The 27,323-nt window shown below is 39.8% G+C and overlaps 3 protein-coding genes across 10 annotated transcripts in view; 1 reads left to right on the top strand and 2 right to left on the bottom strand.

Annotated features, from left to right (window-relative positions):
• The window catches only part of pHCl-1 (pH-sensitive chloride channel 1), a 90,434-nt gene that overhangs the window by 5,341 nt on the left and 57,770 nt on the right, over window positions 1-27,323 (top strand). The window lies entirely within an intron of this gene.
• Window positions 3,305-4,796, bottom strand: LOC100882852 (mite allergen Der f 3). The gene is made up of 2 exons (XM_003705951.3): window positions 4,405-4,796; window positions 3,305-4,180 (listed from the first exon to the last, which is right to left on the bottom strand). Exons 1-2 carry the CDS (start codon window positions 4,553-4,555, stop codon window positions 3,429-3,431), a joined length of 903 nt encoding a protein of 300 aa, XP_003705999.3. The 5' UTR covers window positions 4,556-4,796; the 3' UTR covers window positions 3,305-3,428.
• On the bottom strand, window positions 7,562-8,926 carry LOC100876407 (trypsin-1). Its single transcript, XM_012291438.2, has one exon. It carries the CDS (start codon window positions 8,490-8,492, stop codon window positions 7,734-7,736), a length of 759 nt encoding a protein of 252 aa, XP_012146828.2. The 5' UTR covers window positions 8,493-8,926; the 3' UTR covers window positions 7,562-7,733.

Genomic DNA, 27,323 nt, shown 5'->3' with positions numbered 1-27,323 from the left:
TCATGTGTATTCCAAATGCATGTTAACAAAACGTTTCTAAAAACCTCCTCACTCATGAACCTCCCTAGCACTCACCTTATCCCAGCCTAACTACGAAGATCACATAACGTTCCACTAAAACGCAGAGATACTCGCGAATTTTCTCGACGTGCGATTGCTAGTTTTGTCAGGGGTGTAGTTGGATGTGTTACCGTTGGCTGGCCACACTCCAAGATGCACCGGTGTGCGCGTAACCTCGTATGACAACGAACGATGCACTTGGTAGCCCAGAGTCGGTCAGACGGGCCAATCGCAAATTCGATGACTCTCGATGCTTTTGGCAAAGCTTCTCGATCTTATCTCTGCCAGACGAGAATAATCGAATCGGTCGTTTACTTTTGAACAATAGGCTGACTTTTTTTTGGAGACATTTTGTAAATGTTACTTTGAGTCAGTTTAAACGGACTGTTTTTGGGTACGATTAGTACGGTTAAAGTGGGGAGCAAGTATTAGCGGTGTTGTATTTAAATTGTCGAGATACGGGGAGCTCGACAAATGGGGTGTGGGAAAATCGTTTTTGGCAAGCATTCCGTTTTGTCCAAAGCAGTGCCATAAAGCCGAATCGTATCTCGAGACTTTAACCCACATAAAAGTAGAACTCGTTTCTCTCGACGCGGGCTTCTTAACGCTCTAACGACCGGCCATTAATACTTGGGAAGTTGTTTCGATCTTTTAATTTTTATTCGATGCGCAAAACGTGAGCTTGCGATAGATTTGTAATAACTGGAATTTCTTGTAACTGTTACCTGTGCGGTTTAATTTTTTGGAATTGGTTTTCTTCAGAGGAAGCTGTGATCATAGCAAACAATGTTTAATGAGAAACAAATTTAATCGTCTATTAGACAATGTTTAATATCAACCCCTTGCACCATTTTGATAAGTCTGACTCACGTAATTTATATTATAAGTTAGTAGATAATTTAGTATAACTTTTCACTTGACTTAATGATCGCAAAAATTCAATTTCTCAAACCGGTCGCCATCTTGTCTATCACAATATAATTTTGTACATGGACAATCTACTTAGGTCTCCAAATATTTCAGAAATATTAAAAAACAGTTCTACAAGGAAATTAAGAAAGTTTATTACTTTATGAGCTGTTTAGTTCCAATGTACATCATTTTCATCCCTTAACCTACAATTTTCTGAACAAGTGCGTCTTGCACAGCTAATTATTTCTACAACATGAAGACCACGGAAGAATCTTAAAATGTTACGTACACTATGCATTCAGCTATGAATAAAAATTACAGTCAGAAACATAACATTCAAACTTTGTCTACTTTGTCTCAACTGAATAATATGTCACGTAAATACATTGTCAAGGGGTTAACTCTGACATACAGCAAATTCCGAGACAATTACAAAGATTTAAACTTAAGACAAAAGTAGGAAAAACATGACAAAGAGATTTGTTTGGCAAAGTCGATTTTTGGCAAAGTCATTTACCGCGATGGCGTAAATCAACGGGTTAATTGCGCGGCCTCGTAACGTCTACCCTCGTCCATCGACGTCGACTCGAAAGTCGGGCAAGTTGGCTATCCCGTTACATTTCTAAATCGCGTTAAAAGTTCTCCTGTACCATAGAATCCATGGAAGGTACGCGACACACGTTTTACGGTGTAATTCGTTAATGAAAGCTGCACTTTACGACTAGGAGTAGAATAGGGTTAGCGCATTAGCCGAGATTGAATCGGGGGGTTCGCAGAATTAATTTCGAAGGATCTCGATCGATACGGAAAAGGAGCTAAAACTATTTCATACGTTACAAAATTATTTTAGATATTTTATTATAAGGTTGAGAATTGTAAATATAAGGCGAGGTCTAAAGACAAGGTTCTTGAAGGCTCTTAATTGAAACGCCATAGAAATTGTTCAGAAAAGTAGCTCAAAACTGTTTCAGAAAATACAAAATTATTTAAAATACATTGCTTTATTATAAGGTTGAGGATCAGCTCCAAAAGTAGTTCAATTTCAAACACCAAGAAATAATTTCAAACACAATGCTTTATTATAAACATTACAAATATAAGGTGCACCCTAAAGACAAGGTTCTCAAAGACTCTTGATCGAAACGCCACAGAAACAATTCAAAAAAGTGCTTCAAAATTATTCCACATACAATAAAATTATTTCAAACATGCCTTATTATAAGGTAGAGGATCAGCTCCAAAAGTAGTTCAATTTCAAACACCAAGAAATAATTTCAAACACAATGCTTTATTATAAACATTACAAATATAAGGTGCACCCTAAAGACAAGATTCTCGAAGACTCTTGATCGCCACGCCACAGAAACAATTCAAAAAAGTGCTTCAAAATTATTCCACATACAATAAAATTATTTCAAACATGCCTTATTATAAGGTAGAGGATCAGCTCCAAAAGAAGTTCAATTTCAAACACCAAAAAATAATTTCAAACACAATGCTTTATTATAAACATTACAAATATAAGGTGCACTCTAAAGACAAGGTTCTCGAAGACTCTTGATCGAAACGCCACAGAAACAATTCAAAAAAGTGCTTCAAAATTATTCCACATACAATAAAATTATTTCAAACATGCCTTATTATAAGGTAGAGGATCAGCTCCAAAAGTAGTTCAATTTCAAACACCAAAAAATAATTTCAAACACAATGCTTTATTATAAACATTACAAATATAAGGTGCACTCTAAAGACAAGGTTCTCGAAGACTCTTGATCGAAACGCCACAGAAACAATTCAAAAAAGTGCTTCAAAATTATTCCACATACAATAAAATTATTTCAAACATGCCTTATTATAAGGTAGAGGATCAGCTCCAAAAGTAGTTCAATTTCAAACACCAAGAAATAATTTCAAACACAATGCTTTATTATAAACATTACAAATATAAGGTGCACCCTAAAGACAAGGTTCTCGAAGACTCTTGATCAAAACGCCACAGAAACTGTTCAAAAAAGTGCTTCAAAATTATTCCACATACAATAAAATTATTTCAAACATGCCTTATTATAAGGTTGAGGATCAGCTCCAAAAGCAGTCCAATTTCAAACACCAAGAAATAATTTCAAACACAATGCTTTATTATAAACATTACAAATATAAGGTGCACCCTAAAGACAAGGTTCTCGAAGACTCTTGATCGCCACGCCATAGAAACAATTCAAAAAAGTGCTTCAAAATTATTCCACATACAATAAAATTATTTCAAACATGCCTTATTATAAGGTAGAGGATCAGCTCCAAAAGAAGTTCAACTTCAAACACCAAGAAATAATTTCAAACACAATGCTTTATTACAAGGATTACAAATATAAAGTGCGCTCTAAAGGCATAAGGTTAAAGAATGTAGGCTCGACGAAGGTTCGTCAATTGTAGGCAAATCGGTCGTTATAAAGGGTTTACAGTTTGACTCCAGTCTTGGAAGAGATCCAGTCGCTGTAAGCGGCGACCTCGGTGTGAACACCGGGGTATCCGCGTCTGGCGCATCCGTAGCCCCAGGACACGAGCCCGGCGAGACGGCCACCGATGGTCATAGGACCGCCAGAGTCACCTTGGCAGGCGTCCTTTCCTCCTTCGGGCACCGCGGCGCAGATTTGTCCGCTGGGGAGACCTCCGTAGGATTTGTATGCGGTGTCGCAGGAGCTCTTGGAGACGATAGGCACGTTGACGGTCTGGAGACGGTCGATGGTGCTTCCACCCTCCCTGGTGGCGCCCCATCCGGTGATCACGGCGCTAACTCCGGCGACGGACTCTTCTCCCTTCTTGAAAAGCTTGACGGGTTGGCGGGTTTTGTCCAGTTTGAAGGGTGTCTTTACTTTGAGGACCGCCACGTCGTTCTCTGGGACTCCGTACCTGTTGGTCACGTGGTTCTCGTGGATGATGACTTGCTCTACCTGGTGAAGGCTGCCGCCGGAGGACTTGGTGGCGGTGCCGGCTCTGACGGTTATCCAGCTGGCGGGGTAAGAAGTCATGCAGTGGGCTGCGGTGACGACCCAGACATCGGAGATGATGCTACCGCCGCAGAAGCCGAAGCCGGAGCTCTGGAGAGACACCTGGTGAGGAAATTCCTCGATCTTGGCGTCCGTGCCTCCGATTATCTGACCGCTAGGGGTTAGCGGGTTCAGAGGGATGAACTTGTGCGTTGGGCTCGCTGTTGGAAAAAAAACGTTTTATTCGAGAGGGGTTTTAATCTGGACTGGGTGAATTGGGAGTGGAAGAAATATCGATGCGAAAACGGTAAATGTCTCCCTGCGGAGGGTGGACTATATTGGCCGTGAAACTTGATTCGGAACGAGATGAAAAATAGAGGAGTTTGTGGAACGTTTCGAATTAAACGAGATGAAAAATAGAGAAGAAATTTTAGGAGAAAGTTACCTGTAGCGAGCGCCAACAGTGCTAGTAGACTCAGTTGTTGGAACATGTTGATTCGGCTTCTTGGGCTTCTGTGCTTTTCACCGGAGACTCCTCTGGTATTTATACGAATATCGTTGGAAGACGTGGCACAGATATCTTGTGCACAAAGCATTCATTTAGCGCATCGATAAGAATAATGCGGCTTATACAAAACCAAGATTATACAACTTAAGACGTTTAATCTGTGGTTTACCCCGATTTATCGGGAATCAATCAAGATGTCTCTCGATTAGGAAGCTTTCTTTTTCATTCGTCTGCTCGGAACGAAAACAAGTTCCTGGATGAATCAATCAGTTTGCGATATTCATTGTTCGCTTTCCGCGAAGACTATCATTTTTATCTTTGTTCGTGGCTTTTTTTTTCGTCATTAAACATTAGGACGTTGAAATTTTATGGAAATCCATCAAATTATATAATTAACTTTGATAAGATTCACTGGTGACTTACTGCATTTCTTTTTTTATTTCAAGCTGATTTAAACTTCCGCGTTAGGGAAAAGGTTTGGGAAGGTTAGGGAAGAGGTTGGAGGTTGAAGGTTCATAGATTCTTTTAAGGTTAGTAGTATCAGGTTCGATTATATTGGTAATTCTTTAAGAAAATTTATTATTCAACCTTATTATTTAACACTAGAACTACCGACACTAAATGCTCGTTTATCGAAGAATGAAAAATAAAATGAAAAGGGAAATAAATAAATACTAAAAAATCAAGTAACATATAGGACTAGTTTTTACCTCAACAAAATATAACAGACACTTCCATAAAATCACGACAATAAAATTTTGTAATATAAAATGAGAAATCTGAAACCAGTAAATTTGGCTGGTTGCTAGTTCTAGTGTTAATAAGAAGAAAATGTTCCATTGTTTTGACTGTTACAAGGGATGTAACAGTCAACGCGTAGTAATCCAGCGTATGGATATCCAACGCGTAGTAATCCAGCGCGTGGATATTCAACGCGCAGTAATGTAACGCGTGGTAATTCTACGCGTAGTAATGCAACGCGTGGTAATTCTACGCGTAGTAATCCAGCGCGTGGGTATCCAACGCGTAGTAATGCAACGCGTGGTAATTCTACGCGTAGTAATTCAGCGCGTGGGTATCCAACGCGTAGTAATCCAACGCGTGGATATTCAACGCGTAGTAATCCAGCGCGTGGATATTCAACGCGTAGTAATCTAACGCGCAGTAATTCTACGCGTGGTAATTCTACGCGTTGTAATGCAACGCGTAGTAATCCAACGCGTAGTAATTCCACGCGTGGTAATCCAACGCGTAGTAATCCAATGCGTAGTAATCCAACGCGTGGATATTTAACGCGTAGTAATCCCACGCGTGGATATTCAACGCGTAGTAATCCAACGCGTAGTAATTCCACGCGTGGTAATCCAACGCGTGGTAATCCAACGCGTAGTAATCCAACGCGTAGTAATCCAACGCGTGGTAATCCAACGCGTGGATATTTAACGCGTAGTAATCCAACGCGTGGGTATTTAACGCGTAGTAATCCCACGCGTGGATATTCAACGCGTAGTAATTTAACGCGTAGTAATTCAACGCGTGGTAATCCAACGCGTGGATATTTAACGCGTAGTAATCCAACGCGTGGGTATTTAACGCGTAGTAATCCCACGCGTGGATATTCAACGCGTAGTAATCCAACGCGTAGTAATTCAACGCGTGGTAATCCAACGCGTAGTAATCCAACGCGTTTTAATCCAACGCGTAGTAATCCAACGCATGGTAATCCAACGCGTAGTAATCCAACGTGTAGTAATCCAACGCGTAGTAATCCAACGCGTAGTATTTCAACGCGTAGTAATCCAACGCGCAGTAATGTAACGCGTGGTATTTCTACGCGTAGTAATGCAACGTGTACTAATCCAACGCGTAGTTATCCAACGCGCTGTAATCCAACGTGTAGTATTAAATTTAGTCTTACAATTTTACAGTTTTGTATAATTTTATTTTATAGCACTCTTACAAGTTCATATTCAATTATTAATTATAATACATAAATATTTCGCGCTGTTCGTCTTATCAGTGTCGAGGAATCATTACATTAGTCGCATCGCAACAGATAGATACGTAACGATATAAAACGATTTAAAACGATAGCTTCTGCAAGATACAACTCCAATCTTATCGTAGATATCGTTGCTCGATTAACGGCTTATTCTAATTCGATTCTGTTTCGTCTTGACGTTTAGAATGTAATTTATGGCCCCGATAAAAAATTATTTTACCTATCATTTTGTCAGGTCATCAGAAGATGTTTCTGATCCTATGATTGATGATCTGATGAGTCAAAAAATCCTCCGTAACATTTTTTATTATGTAACAATAAATTTCTAGTATTTTTTAATTTTAATCGTTATGTCACCTCTCAGTTCTATCCGTGATACAATTTGGATATTCAAATTCGTATTAGAAAATTGTTATCAGTTTTATTTTTGTAATGGAATTATTGAATGGTGCTATAAATTCATCAACTTCATAATTTAATTCCATAATCTAGGTCTTACGAGATAGGCTGTATACACTTCAGAAATTTAAGTTAATATTGAAATCAATTTTATTTAACTTTGAGGAAGTTATTGTTTAACTATTTTACTGCCAGGTCCATTTATGTATATTTACGTATATTTTTACATTTTGACATTTATGTATATTTAGAAAATTTGGCAAATTTTAATGTGTGCGTTTCTAATTTTTTACTTTAAAGAAAATGCCACTTAGTGAAAAGAACTGGTATTTACTTTTATCTTCACGTGAAACACGATTTAATAATAAATGTCATTCCAACATTTTAATTTACCATGTACTGTAAGCACTCTATATATTATCGAACAAAATTTACCTCCCTGTTTATGTTGTCTTTTTATTATTAAACTAGCAATACTTTATTGTTACGCTTCAGTACATAATGTACACATATCTTGCTCAGTACACTTGAAAGTCCTTCATCAAATAGGGCATCTTGACTGCTTATCCTAAAAGACTTTTCTCTAGCTGCGAACACAACCTCTCACAACAAACATCTATATTTCATATTACATGCACAATCAAGCTTCCATATCAAATCTCAAAGGTCCCTTAGTAATCAACACAAGGTCTACAAGCAATGACCGTTTATTGTCCGAATATTTACAAAATACTATGTCGCAATTTCATATGGTTACATTTCGAATTTCCAGTAAAAAAGACTCATGGTGAACCTGTGAATCGCCAAGTTTCAACGAATCGATACGATGATCAGCAGTCTATGCATATCGATTAATATCTGTCAATTAAACTCCGCTGTTTTGACGGATCCATTGACGGTAAGTAGCAACGTCGGTGTACACTCCCGGGTATTTAGGAGTGCCGCATCCGTATCCCCACGAAACGATACCGGCAAGACTTCCATCCACGTACAATGGTCCTCCAGAGTCACCTTGGCAGGAGTCCTTGCCTCCGGCGTTGAATCCGGCGCAAATCTGACCCGCGGGTATTCCTCCGTAGTTCCTGTAGCTGCTGTCGCACTCGCTCTTGCGGAGCAGAGGAACTCGCACCTTGTTGAGCACCGTCGGCGTTCCGGAATTGGTCTTGCCCCATCCGGTGATCAGACCGTACTTTCCTGCGAGGGAGGAGGACTGTCCTTGGTAGAGTTTCGCTGGTTGACGAGAGTTGTCGAATTTGAAGGGCTCGGAGACGCGGAAGAGGGCGACGTCGTTGTTGGGGATGCCGTGAGAGTCGGTCCTGTAGTTGTTGTGTCTGATCACCTGCTGTACGTGGTGCACCGAGCCGCCGGAATTGACGTTGGTGGAACCAGCTCGGACGGTCATAGAGCTGGCTGAGTAAACCACACAATGGCCAGCAGTGAGTACCCAGTTCGCGGCGATTATGCTTCCTCCGCAGAAGTGGCGGCCGTTGTATTGCAGACTGACTTGGTACGGGGCCTCGTAGATGGTCGCTGGCTCTCCTCCTACAATGCGACCGTCCATACGGAGGTCCACCTTGTCGGATTCATTTATGGGATTTCCTGAAAAATGTCGAAAAATATTCATTGCATTTCTTGCATTTTATTTAGTATTTTTGTTGAATTGTAATTTTAGCGTTATAAGGTTCGAACTGGGGCTGCTGAACTCGGGAAGATAATAAAAGTCGTAAAATTAGATCTCTTTCCGGGGATGTCGAGAGAACTACCAACTTCAATTTGACTTGGAAACTTGCCTCATTGGGAGGTTTCGATACTTGCATCTTAATTTCTATTTTAATTGGAGCGTTCAACGCCTTATCAAGCTCGTTGAATCGGTCTCCAGCGGAGTAATGAAATTTGAGACTTTAAATCCGTGGAGGCGGAATACTGTTCTGTGTAATAGGAACATTTTTATGAGACAATCTTAATCGAGATGTCTAAAGTACAACTATAGTCTGACGAATTTAACAGATTGATTTGACTGATATCAATCTTAAAATCTTTTACATAAAAAGTTTGGTGAACTCTAATAATATTATAATTCCTGTATCATTAATTATTACTATTGTTTGTATTAATAACATCTATGATGTTTGTACATATGTACAATGTTATAGATATGCTTAAAAAATATTTACTTCAAAGTTTTCTGAATTTTGTGAGATTACTAGGAGTTAGATTATTGGAAATTATATTATTGGAAATTATAGTATGGGATTTATGTTGCTGCGAATTATACTATGGAAATTATATTACTGGGAGTTATATACAGGGTGTCTCACAATTAGGTCCCTGAAATAGCTGACGTGATTCTGAATAAGATTTCCCTTTACAAAAATTAAATACGAAGCTTCGTTTTCGAATTATTAAGGAAAAACACTCGACCAATCAGAGCGCGAGGCTCGCGCATGCGCAGACGCGAGAGTATATAGCTACGAGCGTGGCGGTTGAGTGCGCAGTCGCGAGAGCGACAGCCTAGCGGCTGGCGCGTAATCCTCGCGCTGTGATTGGTTAACTGTTTTTTCTTAATAATTCGAAAACGAAGCTTCAAACCGCATTTTGGTAAAGGGAAATCTTATTCAGAATCACGCCAGCTACCCCTCATTTCAGTGGCTGTGTAATTAATTACCAGTATTGTCTGTATTACTAGTTACCATTATATGATGTTTATACATATGTACAATGTTATAGATATAGTTAAAAAATATTTACTTCAAAGTTTACTGAATTCTGTTCAGATTATTATTCTTGCATTATTAATTACTAGTATTGTCTGTATTAATAGTACCATTATATGGTATTTATACATGAGTACAACGTTATACATTTAATTAAAAAACATTTGCTTCAAATTGTATTGAACTGACTAGTGAATGTCACTAAGAAAAGTTGTTGCGAGACAAATCTTGGATTTGTCGAAAACTTACCAGCCGCTAAGGCCACGAAAGCCAGGATCGCCAGGTACTTCTCCATTGTGAAAGTTGCCTCCACTTGTGATACCGGGAGTAGCGGTCGAACGGTATTTATAGTAAAATCTGGTAGCTATTGTGATCGCGTAATCGTGTAATCGTTGTAATCAATCTGAAATCTTTTCCTTGAATCGTTCGACAAGTTTATCAGGAGCAGATTTTTTTTTCCGTCGATATTAAGTACGCCGGAGGAGGTCAAGAGACGCGTAGCTAAACTATTATCGAGGGCTTTTAATCTACTTTTCGAGAGGAGTTATCGATCGTTCAATTACTACGCACGTGTCACGAAACGCATCTTCCCCTAGTTTCTATTTCGCTCACGGGGGTTTCCTGCTTTTTAATTAACGATTCTATCGAAATCTATCGATCGATTTATCGGGTGTATCAAATTAATTTGTTTCCTTTTCTTGTTTAGATTCAGATAATGATTACGACATCGATCATCGAGGACGTCTCGATAGAAGATTACGTTTAAGGTCGCCGTAGTTTTGATTCGACGTTGAAACGTTAAAGGTCGTTCCTGCGTGCCAACTTTTTATTGTCGTTACTGACCCACATTGATAAAAATAAAACAATCCCGGCTGAACAGACAAAACGCGTTGAGTAGGTAAATAGTCGGAGTGACGTATTCGACGCTTACGTCTGAACACATTCGATAACTGCAGACGAATAGTTTTCGTAGCGATATTCTCCGCAGACATTCATAAACCGTGCAAGCATCGAATCGTACATAATTACCAACGATTAATAAGAAAAATTTAAAGACTGTTCGGAAAATTTCATCAACGCAGAAGAAAAGGAGGGAACGTCCTCCAGTAACCTACTTCCCCGATGACGTCCTTTTCCGCAACATGGAAATAAAACCGGTTCGCTTTTCTATGCGAGACGTCGAATTGAATGACAAACGCTGTTAGCAGGGTTTTCTTTTTCGAGAAAATCGATTTTGAGTAGTTTCGCTCTGTCGCGTGCGCGGGAGTCGTTAATCAGTAACGTGGAATGTTATTCTACGTTTTCGATCAATTTCTCAGGGTGGTTTAAATAAAATAGAAACTTGGAGTTGGTAGTTCATCCCTGGAGAGATTTAATTTTATAACTTTTACTTTCTTCCTGTTTCCATAGTTCATCAGCTTTTCGACTGTATTTTCGAAAATCGATATTGGAGTGGTTATAATGGGTGTCTTACAATTTGTAGGACCCGGGGGCAGGATTCTGAATAAGATTTCCCTTTGCAAAAATAAGGTTTGAAGGTTCGTTTTCGTGTTCCTTTTCGTATCATTTCATAACGAATACATCTCACAAAGAAAGACTATTCATGCGACTCCGTAGCGGTCATATGTCAGTCTTCCGATTGAAACAAATATTTTCAAGCAATTTTATTGCGATCATATATCTCTGCTTTGAGAAGACAAAGAGACATAACACGGAAAAAAGTCGTACTAATTGTTGTTCCAAGAACAGCAGAAAAAGCGTTCTCCGTTTTCACGAAGCAAAACGAATCTAATACCGGAAATAATCAGGAGATCCGCACAAAGTTGCTCATAGGGCTAATAGTTTAATTCTCAGCTTAGGAAACCCTGGTGGTTCCACGCGTCAACTCGACGACACGCGACCCGATAAACCTCGATATTTTCCGCGTCATAGAACCATCGAATCCTCCGTTGAACGCGTCACCGCGTTTATTCCCTCGACGATTTCTCCGCCTCGTTTCTTCGCGGATTACTTTAAACCGATAACCATTTTTCCCTTAATTCCCGGGAAATACAAGATTTACTTGCATAATTCTGGTTTATCTGATAACTCTAAGTGCTCGAAGGTAGATTTATGCTCGAAATGCTAGATTTATGTTTTATTGCTTTATGATTCGCGCGTCAGAATGACAGCTTCGAGTCGGATTGTTGTGCGTTGGATTACCACACGCTGAGTTATGAGGCGTTGGGTTACCACGCGTTGGATTACTACGCGTTGGATTACTACGCGCGGAATTACCACGTGTTACATTACTAAGCGTTGGATTACTACGCGTTGAATATCCACGCGCTGGATATCTACACGCTGGGTTACTACGCGTTGAATATCCACGCGCTGGATTACTACGCGCTGGATATCTACACGCTAGGTTACCACGCGTTGGATTACCACGCGTTACATTACTATGCGTAGAATTACCACGCGTAGAATTACCACGCGTTGGATTACTACACGTTGAATATCCACGCGCTGAATTACTACGCATTGGGTTACTACGCGCTGAATTACTACGCGTTAAATATTCACGCACTGGATTAGTACGCGCTGGATATTCAGACGCTGGGTTACTACGCGTTGGATTACCATGCGTTGGATTACCACGCGTTGGATTACTACGCATTGCATTACTACGCGTTACATTACCACGCGTTGAATTACCACGCGTTGGATTACTACGCGTTGGTTTACCACGCGTTGGATTACCACGCGTGGAATTACCACGCGTGGAATTACTGCGCGTTGGATTACTACGCGTTGGATTACTACGCGTTGGATTACTACGCGTTGGATTACCACGCGTTGGATTACTACGCGTAGAATTACCACGCGTCGAATTACTGCGCGTTGGATCACTACGCGTAGAATTACCACGCGTAGAATTACTGCGCATTGGATTACCACGCGTTGGATTACTACGCGATGAATATCCACGCGCTGGGTTACTACGCGTTGAATTACCACGCGTTGGATTACTACGCGTAGAATTACCACGCGTTACATTACGTTGGATTACGTGAGGGATTAAGTGGGGGTCAAGACAAATATATGATCGCAAAGAAACCACTCTGTGAAAAGTCACTCGTGTACATCAAGTCCCAATGCGACACCGCCACAGTGGAAACTGACGTTTGTAGTCAGACGCCACTTATTAACCACAGTACTTAATGTAGTACTTAATGTTGTAATTTAATCTTTTCATCTATTAACGTATATCATCGTCTTGATATGAAGAGCTGTCAGAAGCTCCTCTCGGTTGCTTTTCCTGTAAATAAATAATTTATCTGAATTTGCAGCTCCGGTCACGTATGACCATCATGGCGGTCAACGTGTTATGTCATATGAATATTATATTAACCTTATTAATATTAATGTTACGTATTAATGTTACATACTGATATTATATGATTTGATAAGTAGATCGCGTTGTTTGTGCATTTATGATACATCAAAGTGTGCAGAGTTACTAACTCCATCTTCTCAGCGGGTGCGTCAGTGGCGAGGAATATTGCTGCAATGTTAAAGCAAATGAGGAAAGTTGAAATGTTAGGTATATTGTGGTCTGAAGGATTAATTATTTGTTTATGCAAATTATAGTTGGTATTATACTCCGGGCTCAATCATACTGCAAACATGATTTTTGTAATATCTGAACTAGCGTCTCACTACTTTGCAGTCTATTCTCCTTAAAAAACAGCTGCAAGCATTTTACTTTCCCATTCGGTGAAAATAAAGGGACTGCAATTTCGTGGCGAAGGACAGGAGATTTGAATTTACGAGAGAAATTTGTAACGTTAACAGAAAGTTATGCGTAGAGGGTCGACGCTCAATTAACCGCGTTTCCCTCGTCCAAACGCTTTGGCTAATTTCGTCGTTCGAAATTAATCGAACGCTGTCGCGATTTCCCGGAGCCCCGATGTCTCGACCTTTTTTCGAGATGCATCCTCGAAACTTTCAATGGAAAGTTACGACGTCAAAAGGAAAGAAAAATGAAGCGAAAGATAGGAAACGGCGATTGATACCGTTGTAACTCACGCTAAGATACGAAACGAGATCGTTTATCATCGAGAACAAGATAAGAGAAAAAATGAAAACGACTGCTCGCTTCCGCGTCGATGTTTCGAGAGTAAAGAATGTTTCTGCCTGTTTCTTTCGGTGCGTTACCGTGAGAAGCCGAGGCACGAGAGCAAATATTTGAATTAATCTTGAGCGATGCCGTTGTCTCTTGTACGCTGGCCGTCGTAAAACCGTGACGAGGTTCCTCGACTATTCAGGATTACGTGTACACAGGATGCTTTGAAGCAGGCTATCCAGTTAAAAATAAACCAGCTGTCTTTCCCCTGGAAAAATATTTTCTTTCGCGAGCTCTTCGACGTATTCGTTTTGTGAACGACATCGAGATGGCAATTAGCGCATGCCTGTATATTTTGCTCGTTCGAATTGAGTGCTGGAATTACCTTGCAAAAATTGGGCTCTCAAACTTTGGTTCTGGGAATTTAGATAGTTTTGGGAATTATATTACTGGGGGTTAGATTATTGGGAATTATATCACTGGGAATTATAGTATGGGATTTATGTTACTGGGAATTATACTATGGGAATTATATTACTGGGAGTTATATACAGGGTGTCTCACAATTAGTAGGTCCCTGAAATAGCTGACGTGATTCTGAATAAGATTTCCCTTTACAAAAATTAAATACGAAGCCTCGTTTTCGAATTATTAAGGAAAAACACTTGACCAATCAGAGCGCGAGGCTTGCGCATGCGCAGGCGCGAGAGTATATAGCTACGAGCCTGGCGGTTGAGTGCGCAGTCGCGAGAGCGACAGCCTAGCGGCTGGTGCGTAATCCTCGCGCTGTGATTGGTTAAGTGTTTTTTTTTAATAATTCGAAAACGAAGCTTCAAACCGCATTTTGGTAAAGGGAAATCTTATTCAGAATTACATCAGCTACCATTTGAGGACTTGCACTAGTTGTGAGACACCCTGTATGATGTTCATACATAAGTACAATGTTAGTCAGATTCAACTGTATATATTCATTAAAAATAAACGCGTCAAGCACCTAATGGTCCGACTACGAAAAGCCTCAAATTAACAGGAAAGCCAATATCGATTTTTCGAGGTTGGAGCAGAAGTTACCTGTAGGATTTTCCGCAAAGTTTTATCGAAAGCTGTCACTGTCGTCTGGTTACCTAAAACAGGAGGTTCCGTTTCCGTTTCCGTTCGTCGAACGTTTAAAAACGATACTCAGCAGAAATTCCCAGGCATAGAATCCTGTCGACGTATTTCAATTTGAATTTAAAACTGTCGTAAACGACGATAAGGCGATTACGAGTGCAAAAGAGAGGAAGGAGAAGGATGCTCTTTCGGGACGAACACGGTGTTACGGTTCGACCTCGGTTGACCCGAAACGGAAGCTATGGGGTGAGAAAAGGAGGGGGTTGATCCTCTGTCTACGGTGTGACGTCAGAGGAAAAGCAGGATGGTGGGAGAAACGGGAGAGTTCCTTGCGTATAACATCGAGGACTGACCGACCCCATTTACCATCGCTTTTAGTTTCCGCTTTGACCCACCAGTATTAGCGTAATTCGCGAAGGGACGCAAATACTCGAAACTTGTTACGAAATTCATCTGACTTTGCGGAATTCGCTTTTCGAAACTGCCACTTTCTCGGATTTTGCGAAAAACAATCTTTCATGTAAATCCATGTTTCTACTTCTTCTATTACGTCATTTTCTATTCTTTCGAGATTCAAGTTCTTCAACGAGTAATCTGAGGTGAATTCTTGTAGGACTAGAGTCGAATTCTTTTAGACTGATTGGCTATTTGAGGTTAGGTTGATTCTAAGGTTAGGTTAACTTTGAGGTTGCGTTAACTCTAAGGTTAAGTCAACTTTGGGGTTAGGTTAACTGTAAGGTTAAGTTAACTTTAAGGATAGGTTAACTCTAAGGTTAGGTGGACTTTGAGGTTAGGTTGACTCTAAGGTTAGGTTAATTCTAAGGTTATGTGGACTCTAAGGTTAGGTGGACTTTGAGGTTAGGTTGACTCTAAGGTTAGGTTGATTCTAAGGTTAGGTTAACTCTAAGGTTAGGTGGACTCTAAGGTTAGGTGGACTTTGAGGTTAGGTTGACTCTAAGGTTAGGTTGACTCTAAGGTTAGGTTAATTCTAAGGTTAGGTGGACCCTAAGGTTAGGTGGACTTTGAGGTTAGGTTGACTCTAAGGTTAGGTTAATTCTAAGGTTAGGTGGACTCTAAGGTTAGGTGGACTTTGAGGTTAGGTTGACTCTAAGGTTAGGTTGATTCTAAGGTTAGGTTAACTCTAAGGTTAGGTGGACTCTAAGGTTAGGTTAACTATAAGGTTAGGTGGACTTTGAGGTTTGGTTAATTCTAAGGTTAGGTTGACTCTAAGGTTAGGTGAACTTTAAGGTTAGGTCAACTTTGAAGTTAGGTTAACACTGAGGTTAGGTTAACTTTAAGGATAGGTTAACTCTAAGGTTAGGTGGACTTTGATGTTAGGTTGACTCTAAGGTTAGGTTAACTCTAAAGTTAAGTTAACTTTAAGGTTAGGTGGACTTTGAGGTTAAGCTAACTCTAAGGTTAGGTTAACTTGAAGGATGGGATAGCTCTAAGGTTAGGTCAACTTTGAAGGTATGTTATCTCTAAGGTTAGATTAGCTGTAAGGATAGGCTAACTGTAAGGTTAGATCAACTTTAAGATTAGTCTAACTTTAAGGTTAAGTTTATTTTGAATTTAGGCTAACTCTAAGGTTAGATTAACTTTAAGGATAGGTTAAGTCTAAGTTTAAATCAACTTTAAGGTTAGATTTGTTCTAAGGTTAGGTTAACTTTGATGTTATGTTAAAAAAGACAATCTTCTACAAGTTGAAGGTGATTCTTTACAAGTTGAAATGAGTTCGTCGTTCTACTATCATAACAAGAATTAATTGCAGCAATGATGTCTTGTGAAGGATTAAAGATGAAAGTGAATTCGTCCTTCTACACATATTATCAGAACCTGAATTGCAGCGACAACGTCTGATCGAAAAGCAAGGAAGGTCTCCGTTGATGCAGCGAAGAGTAGATTTTCGGGGTGGGCCATTATTTCGTACAATTAGCAATGTCGGTATCCGCAAGTGTGCCAAGCCTTATTGCGATCGAGTCTCCGTGTGTTGTCGAGTTATTTCGGGAATGTACGAAGGACAGTCTGCTAGATCACGAAAATACTGTTGTCGGGGTCAAGGACGATGATTTAATATGCAGTCGGATCATTAGCAATAACCGCGAGTCGTAACCTTACGGAGTGATAAATTTGTTGGGAGGCAGGCAGGCTGGCTCGTGGAGGAACGAGTCGTTATCGGTGCTAATTATCGTCTCGCTAAAAAATTGATATCGTTTCTTGTCTGGCGAGTGCTTTTTTAGTTCGATCGCACCTACGATTGGGAAACGACAGAAGGAAATATACTCGGTTTGAAGACGATTCGAATAATTCTTTCATTTTTGTGATAATTAACGAGATTAACTGAAGATTCATTTTCTATGAGGCTGGCTAAAAATTCACTTTTGACGAGGCTGACTGAAGTTCATTTTTAACGAGGCTGGTTAAAGGTTAATTTTAGAAGAAGTTAATTCAATGAAATTTATTAAAGATTCATGTTAAATGAAGTTAGCTACAGACACATTTTTAATGAGGTAACTAAAGAGTAACTTTACATAAAATTACTTTAACAAAATTTATTAAAGTTTCATCTTAAACAATGTTTTCTATAAGTTTATTTTTAATGAAATTAACTGAAGATTCATTTTTAAAGAAACTTTAAATGAAGATTCATTTTTAACAAAATCAACTGAAGATTCATTTTTAAAGAAATTTTAACTGAAGATTCATTTTTAATAAAATCAACTGAAGATTCATTTTTAACAAAATTAACTAAAGATTCATTTTTACCGCACGTTTTAATCGAACGATTATTAGTCTAGCATATAAAGCATAATTTTTAATTAAGACTAGTTGAATTGGAACTGAAAATGAATTTCATTGAAGAACTTAATCGGCAAAGAAGATTAAACATTTCGAAATAACAGATTCGAAATTTCAATTAAAAAGTCAGCTCTTAATAGAGAATCCAGTACAATCGAATTGATTTTTAATGAAGTATAAAAACCGTTGCGGAATATCGTATTTATCGATGACCGGTGCAACGCCATTGGGATTACCGTTCACGTAACGTTATTCCAGAACGCGTCAGCGTTAATTTAACAGCAAACAAAAATGTGATAGAATAATGCTCGTTATCTAATTCCCTTTTGATCGTATCAAATAATTAATCTTCAAAGTCCTCGGTAATCGGTTTTCAATCAATACCCGATAGAGCTAAAAAAAAAACAGTTAGTTGAAGTTAATTACTTTCGCAATTATGAACTACAAGTGTCGAATAGAGATACAATGGTGATTGTAGTTGAACGGCTTACGGACGTCGGGCGATAACGATCCGTCAAGATGAGCGCTCTTAACAATTTAATCAAGAAATCGATCAAAAATGTCTATCTATAAGTCGGTATTCCCGTGATCAATCTCGCACCGACGAGTAAGCACGTAAATCTCTCGTACGTTTATTTCGACTGCTCACGATTCTTTTTTCGTTTCGCTCGTAAAAAGAAGCGGAAGGTAATTGCCACTTGAAAGACGCAAATAAAACTTCGGTTCGGTTGCTAAAATTCTTTGCAATTCTGTATCATACTTGTATACTACCACTGGTTAATTCAGTGAACGCGAGTAGAGAATACATGATTAGTGTAGGTCCTTAAAATGGAGGGTTACCGGTGTGGTTATGAATAAAATTTCCCTTTGTAGAAATGGGATATGAAGCTTCGTTTTTGAATTATTAAGGAAAAACGCGGTCCAATCAGAGCGCGAGGATTGCGCATGCGCAGACGCTAGAACGGGAGCTTCGGATAACGCGTAGTCCAGCGCGTGGTAATCCAATGTGTAGTAATCTAGCGCGTGGCTATTCAACGCGTAGTAATCCAACGCGTAGTAATGTAATGCGTGGTAATTCTACGCGTGGTAATCCAACGCGTAGTAATCCAACGCGTAGTAATGTAACGCGTGGTAATCCACTGCGCAGTAATTCCATGCGTGGTAATTCTACGCGTGGTAATCCAATGCGCAGTAATTCCACGCGTGGTAATTCTACGCGTAGTAATCCAACGCGTGGTAATCCAACGCGTCGTAATCCAACGCGTGGTAATCCAACGCGCAGTAATTCCACGCGTGGTAATTCTACTCGTGGTAATCCAACGCGTGGTAATCCAACGCGTGGTAATCCAACGCGTCGTAATCCAACGCGTGGTAATCCAACGCGCAGTAATTCCACGCGTGGTAATTCTACTCGTGGTAATCCAACGCGTAGTAATGCAACGTGTGGTAATCCAACGCGTGGTAATCCAACGCGCAGTAATTCCACGCATGGTAATTCTACTCGTGGTAATCCAACGCGTGGTAATCCAACGCGTCGTAATCCAACGCGTGGTAATCCAACGCGCAGTAATTCCACGCGTGGTAATTCTACTCGTGGTAATCCAACGCGTAGTAATGCAACGTGTGGTAATCCAACGCGTGGTAATCCAACGCGCAGTAATTCCACGCGTGGTAATTCTACTCGTGGTAATCCAACGCGTGGTAATCCAACGCGTCGTAATCCAACGCGTGGTAATCCAACGCGCAGTAATTCCACGCGTGGTAATTCTACTCGTGGTAATCCAACGCGTGGTAATCCAACGCGTGGTAATCCAACGCGTCGTAATCCAACGCGTGGTAATCCAACGCGCAGTAATTCCACGCGTGGTAATTCTACTCGTGGTAATCCAACGCGTGGTAATCCAACGCGTGGTAATCCAACGCGTCGTAATCCAACGCGTGGTAATCCAACGCGCAGTAATTCCACGCGTGGTAATTCTACTTGTGGTAATCCAACGCGTAGTAATGCAACGTGTGGTAATCCAACGCGTAGTAATTCAACGCGTAGTAATTCAACGCGTAGTAATCCAGCGCGTAGTAATTCTACGCATAGTAATAATTGTCCTACTTTACGGAAACATGGTTTACGAGATAAAAAGAGGCCGCGTACGACAATTATGAGCATAATGGTTCCTGTCTTTCCTCTCTCGCGAGGTGCTTTTAGCAGATCGGTGTTTTAAAGGACCCCCAGATAAAAATGGGAAACTAAGGCTTTTCGAGTGGGTTATTAACCCCGTTTTCATTCAATGTTTCACGAAATTCGTGTTCTCTTTCCTCTTTTGTGACCCGCGCCGATTTCGATGATCTTTCACGCCGCTCGACAATATGGTTGACACGTATTTTATCCAGAGCCTTTTATCTTAACTTTTCAAACGAAAGTAGCAAACTATGAATGCGTATCGAATGTGCTAGGGTTCGAAATTCTTTTACGACTGGTACGGCAAGATACCGTGTCACGGCCTTCTCGAAGGCCGACTCGTATATTCGAACCTTTACTTTCTTTGCTGCTTTTACACCGATTTTATCGAACGCTCTTTATGTAAGCTTATTAGGACTTTCTTCGAAACTGACGATTATCGCGGACATTTTGTGGCTCAACTTACTATTCACGCATTGGTCCGCCATTTTGGGACGCTTCCTTATACTAACCTCTATTATTTTTTAATTAAGCATGAAGTGATATAAATGAACTTTGATATTCATTCTTTTGTAACGAAACAAAATATACGTATCTGTATAACTTTTAAAAATCTTATTACGTAGTTAAGTATGTACAGCATCATTTTTATTATCGCATATAGCATCATTTTTGTGGTTGCATACAGTATCAGTTTCGTGAGATACAGCATCCATAAAGTTTCCCTTTAAGCGTTTACGCTAAATGTTACGAAGTCTCGAATTTATCATAATTTATCGTTCGTTGGGTATCGGTGTCGCGTTCCTCGTATATTCCATAGAGAGGAAGTTCGATCTCTGGCAAGTGGCCACTCGATTTCACGAATCGACATTACAACGCCGAGATATCGAGATCCTAAGATGTTCTCGTGCCTCGAGCGTCACCTGCTGCTTCGCATCTTTCCCATCTTTTCGATGTCCAATAATCATAACCGATATGGCAATCATTGACTATTTCTTGCAAACTTAATGTGCTGTGTTAACTAGCTTTTTCATGTTCAAACGTTGGTGAAACGTTGTTAACCAGTTATTAACTAGCTAACATGTTAACTTGAAATAAGTGCAGTCAGGATACAACTAGGCAGAATATATCAGAATTACAAGGAATAAATTTAGCAACAAAATTCAGCAATAAATAGTGAAGAATGATTACATTTCGCAGATAAATATCGATGACAGAAGAATATATTTTTTGATAAAATTTCACGCGTCAAAATTTTCCTGTCACAATTTCTACATTTAACGATTCGATAAAGTATAATAAAAATGGCGATATTTCACAAAGAGGACGTGGAATTAAACCATTAAAAATAAACAAGAATTCAGTGAAAAAAACTGTCGTTTGTAAAATATGAAATGTTTGGCAATAAACGATGACGGACGGGCATCAACGATAAAGCGTCTACGTCAGTGCATATTTCATAAACGATACGGAAAGAATGAACGTAACAGATATATTGATATTTTCTCGTCTAGACACTCAATGTATCCGTGATCAGAATTTATTTGAAGATGCGATTAGGTCGTATTTCATTATTCCAAAATTGACTGTCATCGTTGTCGCAATTAAAGCAGTTATCGACCGATCGATCGATCACTCGGATCGGTTTTAATGCGACGCAATTAATCGAATTTCAAAGAGAACGATATCGGATATACGATATCGGCGAAACGTGATTCAACTTATTCGTTGTTCTTCCCCGATAACCTGCGTAAATGTATACAATACTAGTTCATGCGAGCCAAAAATAAATACTCCAATATGAATATTTCATGTTCGAATATTTTATTGGAAAATTTTATGTGTGTACGGAATTTTGAGAGCATCGTTAATACGGTGTTTATTACTATGAAAATGGGGATCGTATATTACGATTGGGGTGGAAAGATTTATTACTACGCGTTAGATTATCACACGTTGCATTACTACGCGTTGGATTACTACGCGTTAAATATCCACACGCTGGGTTACTACGCGTTGCATTACTACGCGTAGAATTACCACGCGTTACATTACTACGCGTTGAATAGCCACGCGCTGGATTACTACGCGTTGGATTACCACGCGCTGGATTACTACGCGTTGGATTACCACGCGTAGAATTACCACGCGTAGAATTACCACGCGTTACATTACTACGCGTTGGATTACTACGCATTAAATATCCACACGCTGGGTTACTACGCGTTGCATTACTACGCGTAGAATTACCACGCGTTACATTACTACGCGTTGAATAGCCACGCGCTGGATTACTACGCGTTGGATTACCACGCGCTGGATTACTACGCGTTGGATTACCACGCGTAGAATTACCACGCGTAGAATTACCACGCGTTACATTACTACGCGTTGGATTACTACGCATTAAATATCCACACGCTGGGTTACTACGCGTTGCATTACTACGCGTAGAATTACCACGCGTTACATTACTACGCGTTGGATTACCACGCGTAGAATTACCACGCGTAGAATTACCACGCGTTACATTACTACGCGTTGGATTACTACGCGTTGCATTACTACGCGTAGAATTACCACGCGTTACATTACTACGCGTTGAATAGCCACGCGCTGGATTACTACGCGTTGAATATCCACGCGTTGGATTACTACGCGTTGAATAGCCACGCGCTGGATTACTACGCGTTGGATTACCACGCGTAGAATTACCACGCGTAGAATTACCACGCGTTACATTACTACGCGTTGGATTACTACGCGTTGGATTACCACGCGTAGAATTACCACGCATTACATTACTACGCGTTGGATTACTACGCGTAGAATTACCACGCGTAGAATTACCACGCGTTACATCACTACGCGTTGGATTACTACGCGTTGGATTACCACGCGTAGAATTACCACGCATTATATTACTACGCGTTGGATTACTATGCGTAGAATTACCACGCTTTGGATATCTACGCGTTCCAAAAGCTAGCTATTTTAGTGTCTGCGCATACGCGATCCTCGCGCTCTGATTGGTTCGTGTTTTCCTTAATAACTCGAAAACGAAGCTTCGAACCCTATTTTTGCAAAGGGAAATCTTGTTCCAAATCACGTCAGCTACCTCGCATTTCATGGACCCACACTAATTGTAAGGCACCCTGTATTTGTCACATACTCCCCCTTGTTACAGTACATTACATTGAGAACCCTCTTCTTGATCTATTTTACAAATTAAAGAATTGATAGGTAAATGAAATTAGCGAGTGTAAAGCTACTTCAGTAACTTGTCTGTTATTAGGAAAAAATAACTTAATAGATGTCTAGTAGGTAATACTAGGTGTCCAAAAAATATGAAAGACTACTATCATCGTAGTGATGCTAAACGATCTAACGCCGGTGCTAAATCTCTCCTTTAAATAAATCTACTGCTCTAAAGTAGTAATAGTAAAATACTAATCAGTCTAAAACAGTCGTTGTTAAAATAGAGAATGTATAGTTAGAAATAAAGTAGCAGACTCGTGATCCACGACATTGATCAAACCGGGAGCAAAAAGTAACTTACGCGTGAGAGATCGCACCTGTTCGACCCTGTATAGCCGCGATCAGCGAGACCTACTTAGCGCAACGTACGCGTTTCCCTTTTGCGGCTCTTTGTCTCGCGGTAATCCTTTGTCACGGAAACTATTCCATCGGGTAATTTTAGAACGCGTCGATAAAGTTGTACCAGAACCGCCCAACTGTCCGTTGTCCGACTTACCGCCGTTTTGTCGCGATTTACCCTCTTTCTAAGATGGAAAAAACTTCCGACAAGTTTGTGTTTATACGGTTGCACATTTTTTATGATCTTTCCGTTAAAAAATGTAGAGATCTCGATTATCGGTAATCACCGGAATCGGCGGTAATTTCGCAACACGTCGCGATAAAGAATGATCAATGATCTTCCTGTCTCAAAACTGGATCGCAAAACACGTGTTTATCGTTCGATAAACGTTTACGATTCGATCAACGATATCCGTTTCCGTTTTCTCAGAACCGAGAAAGGTTTGTTCGAAGAAACGTTTGTTTTTTCACCCTTTCGTTCACGAGCACTAACGCTTATCTGCCTAATTTAAAAATAAACTCCGAGAGCAACTAGTGATAATAATTGAACGTTTCGATTCTAATCGACTGTGAAACGTGACGCGTGTAATCAGACACGAATAACTCGCTAGTTCCATTTTCTTGATATCTCGATAAAAGTTTTTATCTGCAATTTATTGAATTGCGTCGTTCGAACTTAATTACTGCGATGTTGGAGATAATGTTAACAAATGAAGAAGGTTTTATAACACAGTTATGATGAAATTACGAGTTTGAGTTTGAAATATACATTTCACATGTATTGTATTATATTACATACATTTTATGTATTAATGTATTGTAATATACTCTACAGTTGCTTTGTAATATGTCACACTCGTGTATTTCGAATGGACACATGTGTAATACATACATGTAACATACATGTATTTGTATTTAAATTATACATCATTTTTAATACATATAATATACAGGAAATGAGTGTGACATATTGTAAGGTAATTCTAAGGGAATATATTGTAATAGATTAGTGCTGTAAGAGAGTGGTATATTAATAATTAATATTAATTGAGGTAATAGCGTCGCTGGCGTATGGCTGCGCAGTAGCGCTCATAATGGTCTACTGCGCAGCGTCGAAGAATCGACTGTCGAAACGCGTCGAGAGAAAATAAATCGAAATAATAAATTCTAAAAACTAACATAACAATTTTAACTACATCTAAATACTAATATAACAATTCTAAATACATCTAATTATTATTATAACAATTCTAAATACTAATATACCATTCTAAACATATAAAAACACCAATATACCATTCTGAATAATAATTCCAACACCAGTTTATAATTCATATCCCATAAAGAACTGAAATAATTAACTAGATAGGTGCTTACTACAAACTTGGCCAGCACGATACCGAATCGTTAAAGGTTTTGTAAGCGAATTCGATTCGCTGTTTAGATTTATAAGCGTAACTTAAGGGGGTCATTTAGCAAGTGAATAGCTCGATGCATCGGCCGCCACAGTAGATACGGACGTGTCTAGCACGGCACACGATACCGTGAATTATTAAGGACGTTTCAATGATTCATTTTCTAATCTAATGCTCCCTTTCTCTGCTTCGAAACGAGCGTTATTTCGATGATATTAAAACGTTTCTTCTTAACCTCTTCATTCTTAAATAATTTCTATTGCAGCGTACATTTTAATTTTTTTGCTGCAAGAACTGCAATACAAAAATAATACTGAGTAGTAAAATATTAAATAAATCCTAATAAATACATTTTAATAAATTCTTAAGCAAAAATAATACTGGATAAAGTTGCAATAAATGCAATATATTTATATTTTTTTTATAGTAATAAAACATGTATTGATGTCAGGTCTCATTTTTTTTTACTTTTATAAAAATGATGTATTTAAAATTTAACATATTGTCAATAGAGTCTCTTCAAATTTATAAGAGAATGTTCAAATTCAATTAATAATCTGAAAGCAATAAAAACATAATAGATTAGGTGTACAGATGAACATTAATATAAATAAACAATTTTTTTTATTTTAATAATTTCAACAAGATTTATCGTTAGTATTAGTGTTAAACTGAATATGTTTTAAAAATCAACAACTTATCTTGTAACTAAAGACGAAAGATTTGCGTCTAAAGCGTGCGTTTCCGCGCGTGTCTCAAAACCCGCCGAAGGTCGCGTTAAATTGCTTCATTCCCCTGTTTTATCGACGTAAACAGCCGTGCAGCGTGTGCCTTCACGGCACCGTAAAATTGCAGTCGTTCAAGGGTGTACATTGTCGAAATATCGGTTTCCTAATCGATTCGAATAAATATCGTTATTTTTGATTCACGGTTGCGACGCACGAACCATCGTTCGACGCGTTGAACGCGGTCCTCCGGGACACGCTTATCGAACGTCACGCGAACCACACAGGATGGAAACAATAATATTTTTCCAAGTCTATTTGCGAGAACTCGTCGCGTTGCATTATTCGACCTTACAATTAGGTGCAGCGGAAAACACTCGCGTGCCGAGTTTTGCATACCGGTGTTTGCGAAGAAACGGTGCCAAGGTATAAGACCGTCGCATCGATGCGTACTTCGCGTTACTTTTCTAACTGCGATCAAATTAGAATTTTTCCTGGAAAAATTCCTTTTCCTTTCTTTTCACTGTTCATGCTTCTTTTCATTCTTCGTTCATCGTTCGTCATCAAAATTTCAACTTTCTTCATTTATTTTGATATTGTAGCAATAAGTAGCTGGGATGATTGTCTAGAAAATTGTAAGTTAAGGTGTGTCAGGTGACTTACGTACCTTAGGTGCGTCAAGTGCGTCAGGTGTGTAAGGTGCGTCAAGTGCGTCAGGCGAGTTGGGTGCATTAGGTGCGTCAGGTGCGTCAGGTGCACTAGGTGCGTCAAGTGCGTCAGGTGCACTAGGTGCGTCAAGTGCGTCAGGTGTGTCAGGTACACTAGGTGCGTCATGTGCGTCAGGTATATTAGGTGCGTCAAGTGCGTCAGGTATATTAGGTGCGTCAAGTGCGTCAGGTGAGTTAGGTGCGTCAAGTGCGTCAAGTGTATTAGGTGCGTCAAGTGCGTCAGGTGCGTCAGGTACACTAGGTGCGTCAAGTGCGTCAGGTATATTAGGTGCGTCAAGTGCGTCAGGTGAGTTAGGTGCGTCAAGTGCGTCAAGTGTACTAAGTGCGTCAAGTGTACTAGGTGCGTCAAGTGCGTCAAGTGTACTAGGTGCGTCAAGTGCGTCAAGTGCACTAGGTGCGTCAAGTGCGTCAAGTGTACTAGGTGCGTCAAGTGCGTCAAGTGTATTAGGTGCGTCAAGTGCGTCAGGTATATTAGGTGCGTCAAGTGCGTCAGGTGTGTAAGGTGTGTCTGGTGCGTCAGGTGTGTTAGTTGCGTCAAGTGCGTCAAGTATATTAGGTGCGCCAAGTGCATCAAGTATGTTAGGTGCGTCAAGTGCGTCAGGTGCACTAGGTGCGTCAAGTGCGTCAGGTGCACTAGGTGCGTCAAGTGCGTCAGGTACATTAGGTGCGTCAAGTGCGCAAGGTAAGTTAGATGCGTCAAGTGCGTCAGGTGCATTAGATGCGTCAAGTGTGTCAGGTATATTAGATGCGTCAAGTGCGTCAGGTGCGTCAAGGGCATCACACCAAAATTAAAACGTATTCGAAACGCAACATCAATACGATCGTCTAAGCATAATTACTCTCGAACTCCAAAAGCATATGAATTCGAATAAAATAACGAAGTACGAGAACGTCAGTCTCGTCATACCAGTGCAAGGGTTAACCCCACACTCACATATCGAATCAATATATTCTCACGAATAACTTCTTTCTCTCGCAAATAATACACGTATGAAAAGTTCCATTTGCTCCGAGCATACAGAAATCGATGAAAGAAAATCACGTTTTAATGTTCTTGTTTTCCAACAATTGTTGACCCCGTGA

Source organism: Megachile rotundata, chromosome 13, assembly GCF_050947335.1.
Source record: "Megachile rotundata isolate GNS110a chromosome 13, iyMegRotu1, whole genome shotgun sequence".
Lineage (NCBI taxonomy): Eukaryota > Metazoa > Arthropoda > Insecta > Hymenoptera > Megachilidae > Megachile > Megachile rotundata.
Note: the sequence above shows the minus strand (reverse complement) of the source record. Positions and strands in the feature narration are given on the sequence as shown.

Coding starts and splice junctions, on each gene's coding strand:
- LOC100882852 (XM_003705951.3), bottom strand. CDS start 4,555: ATGCTTTGTGCACAAGATATCTGTGCCACGTCTTCCAACGATATTCGT. Junction 4,181..4,404: donor ACTGTTGGCGCTCGCTACAG/GTAACTTTCTCC, acceptor TTTTTCCAACAG/CGAGCCCAACGCACAAGTTC.
- LOC100876407 (XM_012291438.2), bottom strand. CDS start 8,492: ATGAATATTTTTCGACATTTTTCAGGAAATCCCATAAATGAATCCGAC.